The sequence below is a fragment of the Phaethon aethereus genome (assembly GCF_964289735.1).
Source record: "Phaethon aethereus genome assembly, chromosome: 1".
Taxonomy (NCBI): domain Eukaryota; kingdom Metazoa; phylum Chordata; class Aves; order Phaethontiformes; family Phaethontidae; genus Phaethon; species Phaethon aethereus.
In genome coordinates, this window is record NC_138575.1 from 62,472,894 (window position 1) to 62,489,551 (window position 16,658).

General features: G+C 39.4%; 1 protein-coding gene across 4 annotated transcripts; it reads left to right on the top strand.

Annotated features, from left to right (window-relative positions):
• Window positions 1–5,260: 5,260 nt before the first annotated feature.
• NFYB (nuclear transcription factor Y subunit beta) lies at window positions 5,261–14,266 on the top strand (the record flags this gene model as incomplete). Of its 4 annotated transcripts, none has more annotated exons than XM_082010978.1 (6): window positions 5,261–5,354; window positions 5,856–5,986; window positions 7,805–8,002; window positions 10,086–10,167; window positions 13,106–13,185; window positions 13,398–14,266. In XM_082010978.1, the coding sequence occupies 6 exons, from the start codon at window positions 5,261–5,263 to the stop codon at window positions 13,428–13,430; spliced, it is 618 nt and encodes a 205-aa protein (XP_081867104.1). In that variant the 3' UTR covers window positions 13,431–14,266. The 4 variants fall into 4 exon arrangements, with proteins under 4 accessions (XP_081867104.1, XP_081867105.1, XP_081867106.1 ...); XM_082010979.1 differs by having other exon boundaries at window positions 13,114–13,185; XM_082010980.1 differs by lacking the exon at window positions 13,106–13,185.
• Between the last annotated feature and the right edge of the window lie 2,392 nt (window positions 14,267–16,658).

The window sequence follows — 16,658 nt, forward strand, 5'->3', positions numbered from 1 at the left end:
CAGATAAATTCCCTATTCTGAAGACAAGATCTTGTTTCTTTTATTCTATTTTTGCCTTTTATACTGATGTAAGTTTTAGACCCTTCCTCTCCTCAGTGCGACTTGTATTCTTCTTTAGTTATCATTTAGTTGAGCCACTGATACTGCTCTCTTAAGAGAGGTCTTGAGATTAAACAGGATGCAAGATTTACTTTGAGGTACTGAGGTTTTATTAATGTAGTACAGATGTATTCGAGGAACAGTCTGAGTTGTGGGCAGCTGACAAGCATATTTTTTTAAGCATCCTCATGAAAATTTTCTACCAGATGTTAGTGTAAACTTGCATGTTTGTTCACTTGCGGCTTATCATTGAGTTTTCTTTGCCATTGATCTGAAATGTTTCCTTTTGAAGATATTTCTCAGGTTATCCCTATATCCATTAATTTGTATCTTCCTAGTAATACTCATTTTCATTAGAATTAAAAAAACCCCACAAACAGAAAACCACCATCAGAAAACTTTGTGCTGCTGCTCTGTATTCAGATGCTTTTTGTAGTGTCACTGAATATTTGGATTGAGTGTCTTGTACTCACTTGGTTTCCCTTATTGATAAACAAAAATCAGACAGTGGCATGGTCACAATTAGAAACTGACGTGTTGTTGCTGCTGATATACTTAGCTTTTAGTCTTGGTTCAGTCAGTATGTGTATGCATGGAGGAGCTTTACTGTTTTCTTAGAGCTAAAGGTAACGTACAACATGCAGTAAGTGCCACTTGCAGATGTGTGCAGTACGTGCTACTAGACCAATGTGTTGGAAGCCTTCCCCCCCCCTCCTGCAGTTCGGTAGCTGCACGGGTGTAGGAGACACAGTGTTGTATTAAGAGCCATTGCAATGTTTGCATGCTGAAACTGCCATCCAAATGCCATATATAATCTGCAAATAGATACTTTTGCAACAGCTCCAGGGGCTAAAGCAAAATCTGAGAGGAGAGTTTTTGCCCGTGTGGACCTTTTAGGATTAGATCTTCCAGGATTCTGCCTGTTCATGAAATTTAACATCTACTTCCACCCAAAGAAGTAGCTCTTCCAACTAAACGTGCCGCTGTAAGAACTGTTGTCCTTTTAGTCACCCAGTGACTGCAGTTGCTGTAGGCAGGGTGTTGTTTCTATGCTACCTTGGACTGCTGCCTTTTTAGAGTTACTTCAGGGGCACTGAAAGTTTAGTGTTTTCCGTTTTTGTTTCTTTGTTTGCTTGTTTGTTTAAAGGGGGAATTAATTAGCAACAGTGTATTGAAAGCAGTGTTTTCTCATTTCCTGAGCATTGTATTTTGTTGTATATATTACAGACCTTTTGCTGAGCTGACAATCAGATATGTGGTGATTGACTTGAGTTTCGAACATCTGAAATTAAAAACATAATACTTGAATGCATAACTGTGTTCATTATGAGATGACTAGGATAGTGGTGGCCACACTTTTCAGCAGTCATGTTTGTGTCATCCATCAGACTCAAAGATATACTACTAGACTAGATAATATATTAATTACAGTTGCTATATTCAGATGCCTAGATCTACATGTGAATTAAATCTGACTGAAATTCTTCCACCAAACTTACTTGGATTGAAGTAGTGTGTAGAGATGCTGCTCCTTTTGTCACTGCGAGGCCAGCCAGGCAGTGGAAGAGGCTCCCAGGGCAGCTGGGGAGGCTCCATCTGTGGAGGTCTTCCAAGACACATCTAGATAAGGACCTGAGCAATCTGCTCTGAGCTAGGAGCTGACCATGCTTTGAGCAGGAGTTGGACTAGAGGCCTCCTGAGCCCCTTCCAACCTGAATTATTCTGTGATCCTGGATTAGGACCTGGTGATGCTAAGTGTTATGCAGAAGGGTGTTATGCTGTCCGTAATCCCCTGTCCTAAGGTTGTCCTGGCAGCTAAAAATCTTTCCTAAAGTAATACCCACAGAAGTAATTTCGATTGATGTTAAGCTACCAGTGCCCGTTTTCTTTATCTGAGACAGATCTGCCTTTTTCTTTTGCAAGCCTTTTCCTGTCAATTTTGCTAAATGCTATTTTAGATTCATAATGTTGATAAGCTTTCACTCGGATTCTCAGTAATTGTGAAACAATGCATACTGTAAGTAGGTATGGAAATGTGTGCACAGAAAAGAATAAAAGCAAAGCTAGTACCTGGAGGATGCATTAGTCTAATAGGGCCAAAACTGTCTACAGGTGCAGCAGAGGTTTAAAAGAGATTCAAGCAGGAATTGTCTTTTGAAGGTGAGCTGGGTTAATGAAAGCAAGATGGTTTCTTAAATAATGTTGCTGGGTCTTGGCAATAAAGATTCAGATGGGGTAGCGTGCAGGACAGGTGAGTAGAAACAAGTGAATTATCACATCACTGCAGAAATTTGAAGACTATTGCAATCCTGAAAGAAGGGAACATTTTAGAAGGTAGGTTTCATAGAAGACTGAAAAAGGAGAGGGGAAGAAACATCAAGGCATTTAAAATAGTACTGGGGCTGAGTAAACGTAATGCTTAAAGTTTGTAGAGACTCTAATTTTGAAACTGAGAACAAGACTGCCAGAAAATCTTAACTTAATTTGGGAGGTGGTTTTGGGGATTTACCAGACTGCAGAACATTAGTTGCTTCGAATTGCAGAAGAAAAAGACATAAATTTCTTAGTGATGGGCGATACCAATTTTGGTGATCTTGATGTGCAGGATTGTGATATCCTTGCATTGTCATTACAGCGAACTGCAGACCCTTTGGAAAATTGAAAAGCAAAGTTAAATCTCCCAAAAAAGAGTCTGCAAAATGCAGACAAAGCAAATTTATGTGAAAGTTGGCACATGGAAGGCTAATGTTAGAATGCTACTCCTTCTTTGGGCAGAGCTGCTGTGTAAGAAGTGAAACTGTTTTACAGAAGCCATTCAAAAGGGACCAGAAGTGCTTTTAAATAAAGCAGCACATGTGTGTAGTATTCTGTACGATGAAGAAGAGGTGGAAGAGGTATTTTTTTTCCTCTTAAACAGCTCCTAAGGCTACATCCAGCTGTTGTAGTATTGCCTTGAATGCGAGCAGTGCTCAGGTTACGCGTGCATCTGTGGCCAGGCGTAGCGCCGGATGTTGCTTAAAAGTTTGAAAGCAAAACCCAGCCCTGTGGCCACAGGCAGAGTGCAGATCCGAGAGAGAGGTTAAATTGCTCATATTTCTGGGTAGGTATAAAAATAGCTTCGCCCTCCCTCCCTCTTCAGGCTAATGGTTCTGGGAGAAGAGAGCTGCATGGTCTCACCAGCAAAGACCACGCCACCCTCTGGGGCAGAGGTTGTTTTCCAAAGACCCGGGTACCTGCACAGCTGATGTAGGTCAGGCAGTGAATCAAGCCGGGTTCTGCCTCCTGCTGGGCTGTGTCTGCGTGTGTGTCTGTGTCTGTGTGTGTTGTCAGTAGGGCCGGCTGCTTAGGTCGGAAACAGCTGGTGTGGGAACGGGGAAGGATGGGAAGTGCATGTCCAGAGAAGGAACTGCATGAAATGTAGAATGGGAATGAAAGAGCTAATTTTCTAGCAAACAGGTAAATAAGCAAATGCTAACAGCACCGTTTGATGTTAAACGTAGCCAAGAAGATTTGGGGCAAATGTGAATCTGGCGCTGTGCATCTAAACGTGTTCAAAAATATCTTTGGATTTGTGTGCCAGTGTTGAAAGAGTTTGCGTATGCTGGGAACCCCTTGTTCCTCCCTAATTTTTGCATTATTTCCTCTCCAAAAGAAGTGTTATTAAGCATGTGACTGCAAAAATACAACTTTACTGGGAGGGAGAGGCCATTTTGAAAGCATGGGAGCTAAATGTTCTGCAAAAGTTTATTTTTAATATATTACTTTTCAAGACACTTGCAACTGGAAAAAAGTCAAGATTGTGAGACTTGAATCCAAATTTATGTTTGGCACTGCTAAAATAGCCCCTTTGAAAGGGGGACTGTTGTCTGCCATGTTTCTATATAAGTCTAAGCTTTTTCCTGAGCACCTGATAATAGTGTTTAAGGAAATTTGTTATTCCTGTAAAAAGGCAAAATGTAACATGCTAACAGGTTACATGTGCTGGAGCGTTTGCTGTTGCAAGAACACGTGTATCTCTCCATGTTGTGTACCATGACAAAACGCGGATGCAAAGGGCAGTGATGTGCTGGGTTGCTGTTTACCTGTGGCGAGTCCCCACTAAAGAGTTGCGAACCTCCAGGGGACGTAGGAGGCATCTTCACCTCTTTCGCCTCCGCAGAACCGGGAAGCACGATACATTCAACATCCCCAAGTGATGAGACGGCAGGCTGCTGAGCAGCCTCTGGGCCACAGCTTGGTTCAGAGCAGCACCATGAGACCTCTTTACGTGTTCACAAAGTAGGTTTTTCTGGCAAATGTTGAGACTTGCCAGCAAATGGCTGCTGCTGATCTCCGTAGTTTTGCCCCTGTTGGAAGGGGGAAGGCAGGAAAGGGCAGGCTTCTCCCAGACTTTTCCAGCTGAAACATGGTCAGTGCCTCCCAGGACAAAGGTCCCTGGCTGGGGAGAGAAATGCTGGCTCTCTTGGCTTCTCCCTTTCTCCTGGTGGTCAAATTACCTATTAAACTATGACCTGGTCTCTAAAGCCTCGAGGAGAAGACTTCTTGTTGGTCACCACATAAGAATGTGCTGAGAGGGGCACTGAAGGATGCCCAGAGAAGTGAAGTGGGACAGAAGCAGGGAAAGCAAAGGAAAACATGACTTTGAAGATACCTAGGAGTGACTGATGCCTCAAGTAGGATAAGAATGCAGAGCTGGTCGTCAGGTTTGGCTAGGAAACGGTTGTCAGTGGGCTTGACAAAGGCTGTTTGGGTGGAGGGTAACAGTGAAGGATGCGCCCTGTGTAATAACGGTAGGTAAAGCATTCAGTGAGCAGTGGGCTGGTGATAGGTTTTGAGAGTTCAGAGAAACAGATGCCTTGACCTGTACTGGTCAGACTCTGATGGGAGCGACATGAGGTTGTTACATATGTGCTGCATGAACCAAATGTTTCTGTGCCTCTGGTTTGAATTTTTGGGGAAGCTTCACAAAAGAATTTCACAGTTTTCACTGTCAGTAAAGCTCAGTGGCAAGAGAGAATATACTGTTCTCAAATGGCAAAGTATTTATACTTTCTATAAATTGATCTCATAGTTCAAAGTTTATTAAAGTGCTGTTTTTCAGGAATAGCTGCACTTACAGTATAACAAACATACTTGAAAGGTTTCATTCTTCTGGTTGTAGATGGATGGTGATAGCTCCACAACGGATGCTTCTCAGTTAGGAATTGCTGGAGATTACATTGGTGGCAGTCACTATGTGATACAGCCTCATGATGGTAAGAAATGTTAACAGTAAATACTACTATTTCTCTATGTATCTCTGTGTGTGTATATATTTCCTTCCAGTTCGTGTGCAGTTCTCTGCTATCTTCTGTCAAGCTAAGAATTTGCAATTGTTTGTATTCATAATGCCTCACTGTATAAAGCACTTTTTCTGCAATCTGAAGGTGGAGGTTGGATTTTTCAATGTTGACAGAATCCTTCAGCGTGATGACAAAAAAATTCATGTTCTAGGAAACTGTTTTTCTTTTGACACGACATTAAGAATGCTTGGTGTTCAGCAGCCACGTACATTTCTGTACATAGTATTATAAAGATGATATCGAACACCCATAAAAGTAGCCTGGTATTACATCTATTTTTAAATTTGTTTCTACAATGTTAATGCACTGTGCTTTCAAAGGTTTTCATCCTTCAGTGTAAGATTTTAAACTGAATTAATTATTGCCTGCTGTCTATCAAATACAGTATCTGTTAACTTTTCTTTATTTCATTAGACACAGAGGACAGCATGAATGATCACGAAGATACAAATGGCTCAAAAGAGAGTTTTAGAGAACAAGATATATATCTTCCAATTGCAAATGTGGCAAGGATAATGAAAAATGCTATACCCCAAACAGGAAAGGTAATACCCTTGTCTGGTAAAGAAAGTGTGTTAATGGGTTTTATTCCTTCCTCTGAGTGAACTTGAACTGGTAGAACAATATATTTTTCAAAATGATCCTGGTTTATTGGAGGAAAGCAAAAGCAAAGCAAAGAAAATCCGAGCAGGAGGTGGTTGAGACCATGTCCATTTTTCTTAGGTTTCTGAAAGCCTTTAGTAACTGCTGTAATTACAGTATCCAGAACAGTGCTCTTCATAGGGCTTTCAAGAGATTTCTTTTTCTAAGATGTGTTCTCTGAAATTGTCATAACGGGTCAGACTTGGTGACAATCCCGTATCAGTATGAAAATTTTCTATGCAGTTCTGTCTTACAAAATTTAATCTGCTTTTATTGAGGTGCATAAAATTTGGAATAAGTGAACCATTTTGGATGAAATAAAAATCCAGTCCTCATCCTGAAGGGAAGGGAATGGTTAGTCTTCCATTGCCCAGATGTTTACATATCCAAATGCCAAAATGACCCAAGAAGTCTGCCTTATACCATGTAGCAGATAAGGCCAGATATTGAAAGACTTAATTTATTTCTTACTTCTAAGAACAGAGTTTTTAATCCATTCTGCTGAGCTGGTGATTGTATAAGTGTTTGACCATGCTACCTGTTTATCTTAAACCTTTGCAGGGCTCCTATTACTTACTGTTTCTCTGTTGTGTTCCAATACAATTCCTGCCCCAGTAACATTTCCTCTAGCTAAAGTTGATTTTTTTTTTTTTTTTGAGATCACTCTAAATAGAAGCAAGACATAATTTCCTTGCATCTGCTTGTACTTTCATAGTGTTCAGGGCTTTATGGAGATCTGGGTGTTACGTTTATATCTTTGCTGTGAAAATCTCTTCACTACTTCATACTGTTATAAATTTGTAGTGATCGAGATGAGATTTTTCTCAATAATTTAGCATATGGGATGTCGAGCTATCCTGAAAAATCAGGGAGGTTTTTGTGAAAAACTTCAAGGGAAGCTGCTGGTTGATGAGTACTTCTGAAAATCTCGCCCTATGTGTCTGAAAATATCAGAGGAACTAGTGAAGATTCTACATACAGTTACTGCTTTTTTTTTTTTAAATATGTAGACAGATTCTTCTCATGTGAAGAATAAGATTCTTAATTATTATAATCTTTCAGTTGGCTCCTGTCAGCTTCCCAAATAATCATGAGTAATGCTTTCTGTTATTTTAAGTCAGGTAAATTACTTTTGTCCAGCTGAAAACCGTAATCAAATTTACTTATTTCATTCTTGCCAGGGGCATATGTTTCTTTATTTGAATTCTCATTTGGAAAACTTATACCAGAATATTAAAGCATTAGAGAGGCTTGCTGCTAGGCATACATTCTAGTCCCTGCATCTGGTCAGGATACAAATACTTGTCATTACTGAATTTGTGGGCATGTACTGCAGTGGGGTTGGAACTGCTGGATCTGTTAAAAGGAAGATGGAAGTGGGCTATGACATTGCAATGAACAGGTTTAAAGAGAAGGCATAGGTAAGCAATACTGAGATGCATCTATATGTAAAAGCTTGTACAGAACATAGTTATTACTTCAGGAGATCCTGGCAGTTGGCTGTGTTGTTTGAAATAGTAAAACTTAGGTTAAAATCATGTTGCAGCTGTGCTTAAAAAGAGCAGTGATGACATCCAGTGGTTCCCTCATACAGGTGTTGCCTAAATGGCACTTTCTTCAGGTTTTGGGATGTTTCCTTTATTCTTTTGGTTTTTACCTTTTTTTTTTTTTAAATCTTCGTGTCTTGATTAATCATTTTATGATACTTTTTCCTTATATAGATTGCTAAGGACGCAAAGGAGTGCGTGCAAGAGTGTGTAAGTGAGTTCATCAGCTTTATAACATCAGAAGCAAGTGAGAGATGTCACCAAGAGAAAAGAAAGACCATCAATGGAGAGGATATTCTCTTTGCCATGTCTACCTTGGGGTTTGATAGCTATGTTGAACCTTTGAAGTTATACCTCCAAAAATTCAGAGAGGTTGGTATATACTTCAGTATTTCCTCATTTATTTATCCTGATTGTGTTTATCCTTATGTTGCTGTCATTGTAATTGTATAATGGCTAACTTGCACAGTATCTCTCAGCTATTGTCAGGGACTAATGTAATGTTTAAAAGCATTCCTGCGGATATCAAGAGAAAAAGGAGTAAGTAAGCATTTTGATTAGACTTGCTGATTCACAGTAGTTAAAGCTTTCAACTGAATAAATTCTCTAATATATTGCTGGTAGTAAATCCCTCTGTTCTTTAAAGGTGCCTATTAAGAATACTTAATTTGATCTTTGGGTTCAATCAATAAAACTGTACTAGACTGCATCCTCTGAGGAACTAGCCTAATGCCTATTGTTTGTCTGGGCTTCAGATCGGCAAAAGAAAAAGTTGTTTTTGTCATGTCAGAATAATGACTCACATGGAAGGCTGCCTGCTTCAATGTTGTGGGGTTTTTTAATCTGTTTTTTAGCCTGTCCTTCAGTTTGCTTTTGACACATACTACACACTAGATATGTGATCCAAGCAGTTTAATTTATCCCTTCTCTAGCAGAAAGTGACTTCCCCCCCGCCCCCCCCCCCCCCCAGCAATTTAAAGTTTTTAAAAAAGAAGTTGCTTCTGCTTGGGTTTTTTGTTCTGGTCCCCCGTTCCCCTGCCTTCTGTCTGGAGACCAAAGAGAATTATGCTTGCTTGCTTCTTTACTTTGGTGTTCTTTTACCTCAGAATACCAAATTTAACCAAACAGATCAAAGGTATTTTTATTCAGTGACCTCTCTTCCTCATAGTCCTGAATGAAGAAGTTGTTCAGGGTTAAAATAATCCTGGGAAAAAAACTCAAAGCAATTTTTTTTTTTTTTAAATGTGGATCCATCTGTTGGGGTGGCTGCTTGGTTTTATTGGCATGAGTGAAGCAGGTATGTCTAAATTGGCAGTGCTGTAGATATTGATGCTCTTCAGATTTTCTTTGTTCTGTAAACCTAAGTTTTTCAATTAATGGGGTCAGACTTGCTAGTGATGTTTAATTTGCTGATAGCACTTGAAGTTTCCCCTTCCCAGAAGGTTGTTTCCTGTGGTAACTGTGTAACAGGAGGTGTAATCTAAAAGTTGACATACTACCCTGTGCTATCTTTTTCCAGTTCTGTGTAGCAGTTGCACATGCTGTCAAAGTGCTGTATGTGCTTTAATTAAAAATGCAAGTAGTGCCTATCTAGTTTCAGTACTTCTGGGGAAGTCTGAAGTGGGTCTGTGCTACTACACTAATGAAATTCTGAAGCAACCATTTTTGCATATACATGTGCTTTGGTAGCAGAGTAGGGGGATTGGGTTTTAATTGGATGGCTAGATTGGGTGGTTTTGCTCATCAGTTTTAAACTTCCATTCCAGCTAGTTCTGTCTGCAGAGTACTGTATATAGTGAAATATTTCTGTTTTGTAGCTTAGTGATTAGTCTGCATTGAACAGTTGCAAAGAATACCTTTTTATACCTATATTATTTTCTTAGATGTTCTTAGGTAATAGCCTAGAGCATCAAACTTGATACTTGTAAAACTGCATGCAGATGACTGGGAGCCTTGAATTTCTGTGCTGATATCCTTTCTGGCTGTAGTCATTGATGTGGGAAGAGAAATCCAATATCTTGATTTTAAATATCAGCTCTTAGTTATATGATGAAGGCACTTGTGTGTGGTTGGTAAGCAAATGTTGCACATTCTTGGTAGTTCTCAGATTCTGTGATTTCTTACAAATGCTCTTAGCTGCTCCTTCTGGATTACTGCAGATCTTTGACTTTCTGCAGAAGGTGAAGGCCTTTCTTAGAACAACACAATCCTAGTTTGCAGAGTGTTTCTGAGGAGTATGTCTAAGATGAAAAACACCCTTCATATATTCTTGTACTGTGTACTATACTTAAAAGACCATAGAGTTTTACAGGTCTTGGATTTCAAACTCCAGCTGCTGCACAGTGACTCTTCTGCAAATTCCAAAACTTGGCTAGAGCTCCTGGGGCCTTGAAACAACGTCAAGCCAACTCTACTCTAACACAAATTCTTTCTTAACCCCTCCCAACCCCTCCAGGCAATGAAAGGAGAAAAGGGAATTGGGGGAACAGTTACAACTGGAGATGGCCTAAGTGAGGAGCTCACAGAGGAAACATTTAGTAAGTAATACTTTTTAATTTGTTATATTATTACTACGGCTTTTCTAAAACCAGTACTTCCTGTACACATCAGAATTCTTACTTGAGGACAATATACATCCTGGACTGGCCATGTGTTACACCTGTGACCAATTGAGATTTTCGTTTGAGATGTCTGGAAGATAACCTGTGCTCAGATAAACTCCTCCCAGTCAGTAGAATTTATGGTCAGAGTGAATCATAGGATCGTTTATGTTGGAAAAGACTTAACATAGTGATAAATGATGACACTCTAGTAATAGCTAATGTCAACTGTGGAAGATTTTTAAATGCATATATTAATGCCAGTGTATTTTCTCTACACTTAAACACAGATTGTAATGAAAGGTGCAGACTTTTTTTTCTTCCCCTGAGTAGCTACATTTTAGGCCACATTCATTCTGCTTGCAAGACTCTTGAGAAAAAAGTAAAATAAACTCCTCTTGATAACTTGAGGAGCTGTCTTTGGGAAATGAGCCAGAGAAGAACATCATCTTCCTGCAGTTCTAAAACACTTAATATTTCTTATATTCAAAAGGATGCACAGATTGGCAACTAGAAGGTGTAGGGCAAGGAGTATCATATGCAGTTACTGTAGGTTTTCTTCCTTATACTGTGAATTAAAGCCTGACACTTGTTGGGACTTTATGTTGGTTTTGTTGATGCTGGATTCTTGCATGCAGTCTTCACCTTGGCTTTTAAATGTTAGGGCTGGTGATCTTGAAGCTGATAAAACAAGAATTAGGAGGCGCAGCTCTAGTCAGATCTACTGATGAGATTTAGTTTTTCAAGTATCTGATAAATCTTCTGCTTAAAAATCACTGGTAAACTACTGAACTAGCAAAAATCCAAAGCCTGAGGACTGAAATGACCTATTCAGGATCTGAAACACACTTTGCTTCCAGTATGATTGCTTTGGCTATATAAAACAGTACAGACTCTTCAAGTATCTCTTAGCTTGGAAGATAAGCTCATAAAACTGGCTGGAAATTAAGAATCTAAACCTAAATGAGTCAGACTGCAGGGGACTTACAGAAAGCTTTTTTCTAATATAACTATTTAAAATTTACAATTAAAGGTTAGGCAATGCAAATAGTAAACTCTCATCCATACTCAGTTGTGTGTTCTTGTTCAGAAGTAGTAAGGCACTAATGCAACTATAGGCCCAACTTACTTTGGGGGTGTTGCTAATGGTTTCTGGATTGCAGCTGTTGGGAGTCTGTCCAGCTTGGAAGCTTGTCAAAGCAATATATAGAAATTGTTCTAAAAGCTTTATTTTGTATATGTTCTGATTTGTGCTTCAGGCATTTAAGCTGCAGCTCAAGAATTGAGGGAAAATAAATAGTTGGAAACTTCTGATTGTGTCTGCGTCTAGTATCTTGTTTTGTATGGGCAAAGATGCAAATTCGTGAACAGTTTCCCCTCTGGGATGCTCATGCTCTGCTTAGCCTCAGTAAAATGCCCACCAGAAAATGGAAGCCAGAAAAAAGGAATCCCCTTACATCTGTGGATCCTCTGTCCCCTTCCCAAAAGCATATTAAGTCTTGGCAGGATGCAAAGGAGATGTTGCAGTAGTAGAAGGCGGCAGGGGTAGGAAGTTCTGTAAAATAAGTGATCGTGTCAAATGCCACAGGTACTTCTCTCCGTAGGGGCAGCTATAGACCTGTTCAGAACGATGTTCTTGCTGCAGGAGTAGCAGTAATAGCTGTGCTACTGTGGCACAGCCCTTAGCTCTTTGTCTTCGATGATTACCAAGGCCTTGGTCAGAGGCTTGGCATTAAACTGTGTTGGATGTGGAACATGTACATTGAAGTGCTCTAAAATTTTGGACCACTTCTCACTGATCTTAATGCATCTTTAACTTGTAACTTAAGTATTTGGAAGTTACTGTGAAGGTAGAGGGAGGAAAAAAAACACCTAAAAACCCAACCAAAAAACTCATTAGGGTCAGCTTTTCAGATCAAAGCTGTTAGGATTATACTGTGTTTTGAGTAAGTTGTCCTCTTGTTTATACATAGTAACAGGCATGCTTCAGAAAGAAGAAAGCCCCATTGTTTGTCTCATAGCGGAGAGTGTTATGCTATGATGACTCAACTTACAACTTAAAAGAGTTTTGCTGCTTTGCTTCCAAGTAGCAGTTGTAACATACTTAAGTCTGAATGTTGCAGACCTCAGTGTACATGTTATTGTAAAGATTTATCTTGGAGCATCACTCCCTGTTTTCAGAAGTACTTTTTACTCCATTCATTGGCCTCCTCTCTCCTCTATGAAGTTCAGAGCTCTCATGCGTACCCTGAAGGGCATGCTGAAGCTGTCTTGCGTAACATCAGGCTCTGGCAGTGCCTTTTTTTCTGTGTCATTGCCTGTCTCTGTTCATATCTGCTGCCTCCCATGGGTCTTCCACATTGCAGAGTCCCTGATGGATCCAGTTTTATAAAGTAGCACGACATTTTCATTGACTTCCTCATGTGCACGTATGTTCAAGTGCTAACCTTGTCTAAACAAAACAAACTCCAAATTCTCCAGGTTTCTTGGGATATTGAATGCTGGAGATTGTTTTTTTTTCAGTGGTCAGGATTGCAAACTCCACTCCATTTGACAGTGTACAGCTGCGTATGTTCTGCTTCAGAGACGTACAGGAGAGGAACAAGGTGCAGTCTTACTTTTAGAATATCTGATGCAAAATTAAGTTGAGTTTTGTTTAAGTGTTTCATAATGGGAATAAACTTGCTTACTTGTAAATCTCAGTAACGAGTGTGTCTATAAGCAGTGTAGGTTGGTAGCTGTGAGGAGAGGGGTGGCTCCATAGTCCTGAGGTGGACCACAATTAAATATTATTTAATGATGACAGACACATCAAACAAGGCTCTGTATATCCTGCAGTTCCTGTCTAACTTTCTTAAAATGCTCTTTCTTTCAGCTAACCAGTTGCCAGCAGGCTTAATAACTACAGATGGCCAACAGCAGAATGTTATGGTCTACACAACATCATATCAACAGGTACTGTATCCCATCCCCTGCTCTCCCTTCAGCTGCTAAAATTCAAATGCTAATTCAGCTGCCCTGTTCTGAAAGATGAAGAATGAATTTGATTTAGTCCTTTGGTGGTAGCTGTCATGACATTCCAACACTGTGACAATTCAAGGCTGCTGGCTGCAGTGCACTTCCAGAAAAGGTGCATTTGAATGTGAGCTTGCATTTTCTTTCTCTAGATCTCTGGTGTTCAGCAAATTCAGTTCTCATGATTTGAAGAAAACTTTGGATCTGGGAGCATGAGGCAGAAAAGCTGTGCAACTCTAACGAAGAGGCAGTTTTAATGGCTGGTGAAGAGACTTATCTCTTTGTATATTAAATAGCTGTAATGTAGCTACCTGAAGCTTGACTAATTGAGGTGTGAGTTCTGACTCAAATCTTTTTCATGATGATTTTAAAAAAAAAATTGGATTTTAAAAGTATTAAAGTATTTTTGTTTTGTACAAGAGTTTGTTGCTCTGAATAACTCCTGTATGCATTGTATATTGCAGTTTATTACTGTCAGAGATTTGTAGACAGTTTCTTATTTTCATATTGAATCATGTTACTTTTGTAATTCAGGTAAACAGCTGGGTTAATTCATGTTTACCCTTTGAATAAAATTGTAAGGGTAAAGTTCATTTTTGAATGCAAGTTGCCTTTATTATAAAGATTGAGTTGGTCTTAGTTATGTAACTTGTCTTGCATGACAACTCAACTAACTTTACATGTCAGCATATTTATTGAAATTTTGAAAGGGACTTTTTCTTCATGAGACTAGCAGCTCAAAAGAATTGCTACAACTGTTTTTTTAATTTTTTTTTAATGTAACTTCAGAATTAAAAGTTAATCAAAACCAACCAGTGCTCTATTACATTTAGAGACTTAGAGCTTAACAGTGTTGATGAAGACACTGATGTATGCGATGCAGGTCTTCATTTAATTTTCATTTGCATTTCCTTAGACTTACTTTGATATATTTAAGGTAGTCTTTGTGCTACTGAAAATTCTTCCTTTTTATGTATGTTTTTTTTAGAATCCAAAACTTAGAAATTCAAGGGGGGGGGGATTTTATAGTCCTTGTCGTAAAAGATCTCATTTTAACTTTTTAATGAAATGTTTTAAGGTTTCTTGTGAGACTGGGGGAACTCAACTGTGTTAGCGACTTGTACAGGCTGCGTGTGTGTGCGTGTGAGTGACTGAAACTTGTTCAAGTGATACAATTCTGAAATGGAAGACAGACTGCTAGTTTGCTGTCGCTTTCCTGGTTTTGCAATAAACTCTACCTAGATAATGTAGTGCTGTATATTTAGTGAGCTGTTCCTAGTAACATAGCTGTTTCTTTAAAAATCAGGTGGGTAATTTTGTTAGATGCAATGTCTTAGCCTGTTAGGATAGGGGTGATGGTTTTAGTAATATATCTTACTCAGACTGAATTTTTGGGACCTTTTGATATTTTTACTGTTTGCAGTGGACTGAAATGTAATGTAATAATTATCTTTCCACATACCTGTGATTAATTTAAGAAAACCACACCTTGAATCTGTTGCCATATACTTTCTTGCTGGCTTTGTCTCTCTCTCTCTTTTTTTTTTCCTTAAAGTAACAGTTTAATATTGGGAAAATAGTTTAAACTAAGACTTCCTGGAAACCTGAAATAGCCAGTTCTTTGCTAAACAAAAATTTTATGTAGGTGCAGATTTGAACAGTGTTTCTTAGAAATCAGCATCAGGCTGGCAGAGCCTCTGGAGGCGATCCAGTGTATTCTGTGGTGATAGGGTGAATGTTCTGGGTTTTGTGGCAGTCTGTCAATCTTCAGTAGCTATGACTGAACAAATGGAGTTTTTCATTAAATGTACAAATGAATAACACAATCCCTACACGAGCCCCTTCTGTTTATTTCAGGCCGTCATACCCTGTTCTTGCTGTTCCCAGATTTGCAATGGAAAAAGCTGTGATTGCAGCTAAGGAGAAGCTAGGAGAGATTTGGCAATTGGATGTGCAGAAAGGAGGCTGAGGTCATCCCTCACATTTGCTTGAAACCAGCTACATTTTTCAGTCTGCCATCTCTTCTGTGAGTTTAGGTTAAAGTGTTCAGAATTTGTAGTTTACACACCATCATGTGTGCAAAAGAGCCAACACTGCTTTGTTTTTCTTTCTTCTCCCCCTCACCCTCTGGCAACCTTGCCTCAAGTAGTGCCAGGGGAGGTTTAGATTGGATGTTAGGAAAAGTTTCTTCACTGAAAGAGTGGTCAAGCATTGGAACAGGCTGCTCAGTGGCATGGTGGAGTCACTATCACTGGAGGTGTTAAAAAAAACGTGTAGACATGGCACTTCAGGACATGGTTTAGTGGTCACGGTGGTGTTGGGTTGATGGTTGGACTTCATCTTAGAGGTCTTCTCCAACCTTAATGATTCTATGAGGTCCAGGGACAAAACTGCAACCAACTTCCTCATTCATTTCCTGAAAATACACATGTAGAAGTAATAGTACAATGCTGTGTTTGATCTCTCTGAAACCATTCACCTAATAAAGCCTGCAGGGTACTGTCATGCTTGTCAAAGAAATGTGGTCTGAGGATATACTTGGCTCATTTATATTGGTAGTAGCACAATCACTGTGGAGTCTTTATTTTTGCTTAACAACTGACATATGTTGTCACTTTTCTGTTTGTAAGTTTAAAAGTAGCTTAGACCCAAACTATGAGTGACCGTTCCTGCTGCATGCCATCTGCTTCTATGAAACGGCCATCTTTGGTTCTCTGAATGTTCTGTTTGAATGAACATAACCCCAAACTGAGCTTGAGACAGCTGTGGCAGCCTGTGCTAAAACTTGGAAAAAGGCTGCTTTAAGTAGCAGTGATCAAAGATCTTTTTCCAAGCACAGTGGCTTTTTTTAGGTGTCTTTCCATGACACAAGCAAATTTTCCTACATTAATTTTTAAAATGAATTTCTGTGACTTGATCCTTCTGATCTTTCTTTATAGAGTGCTCATGGTGCCTTTAAAAGCACAGAAATACTGTTATCTCTAGGCAAAATGCAGTTACGAGAAAAGCTAATTTAGATGTTCTACATCCGATTTTCCTTTCAGGCTCTGCCTTTACCAGTCTTGCTGATGTACGTATGCATCTTTACTTTTTTTCTTTATTCCTCTGTTCTGATCACTACTAAACACTAAAATATGTGGCTGGATGGTGTAGCCAGAACACAGAGGGTGTCTTGGCATGAGGCGGTACATCCTAAATATCTACTGACCCACGCCTATCTGCCTGTAGCTAAAAATCGGTTTGAATTATGTGGGCTGTACTTTAAATAGCTGTCTTCCTTGAACTGTGCCCTGGATACACTGTGAGTCATGTCAGTTTAGTAGAAGATGGCCCCTATTGCAGTTTCAAGATGATGCTCATTAGCATGCTGTAAGCATATATAGGTGATTTCTCTCTTGCCTTTGGCAGGAGAG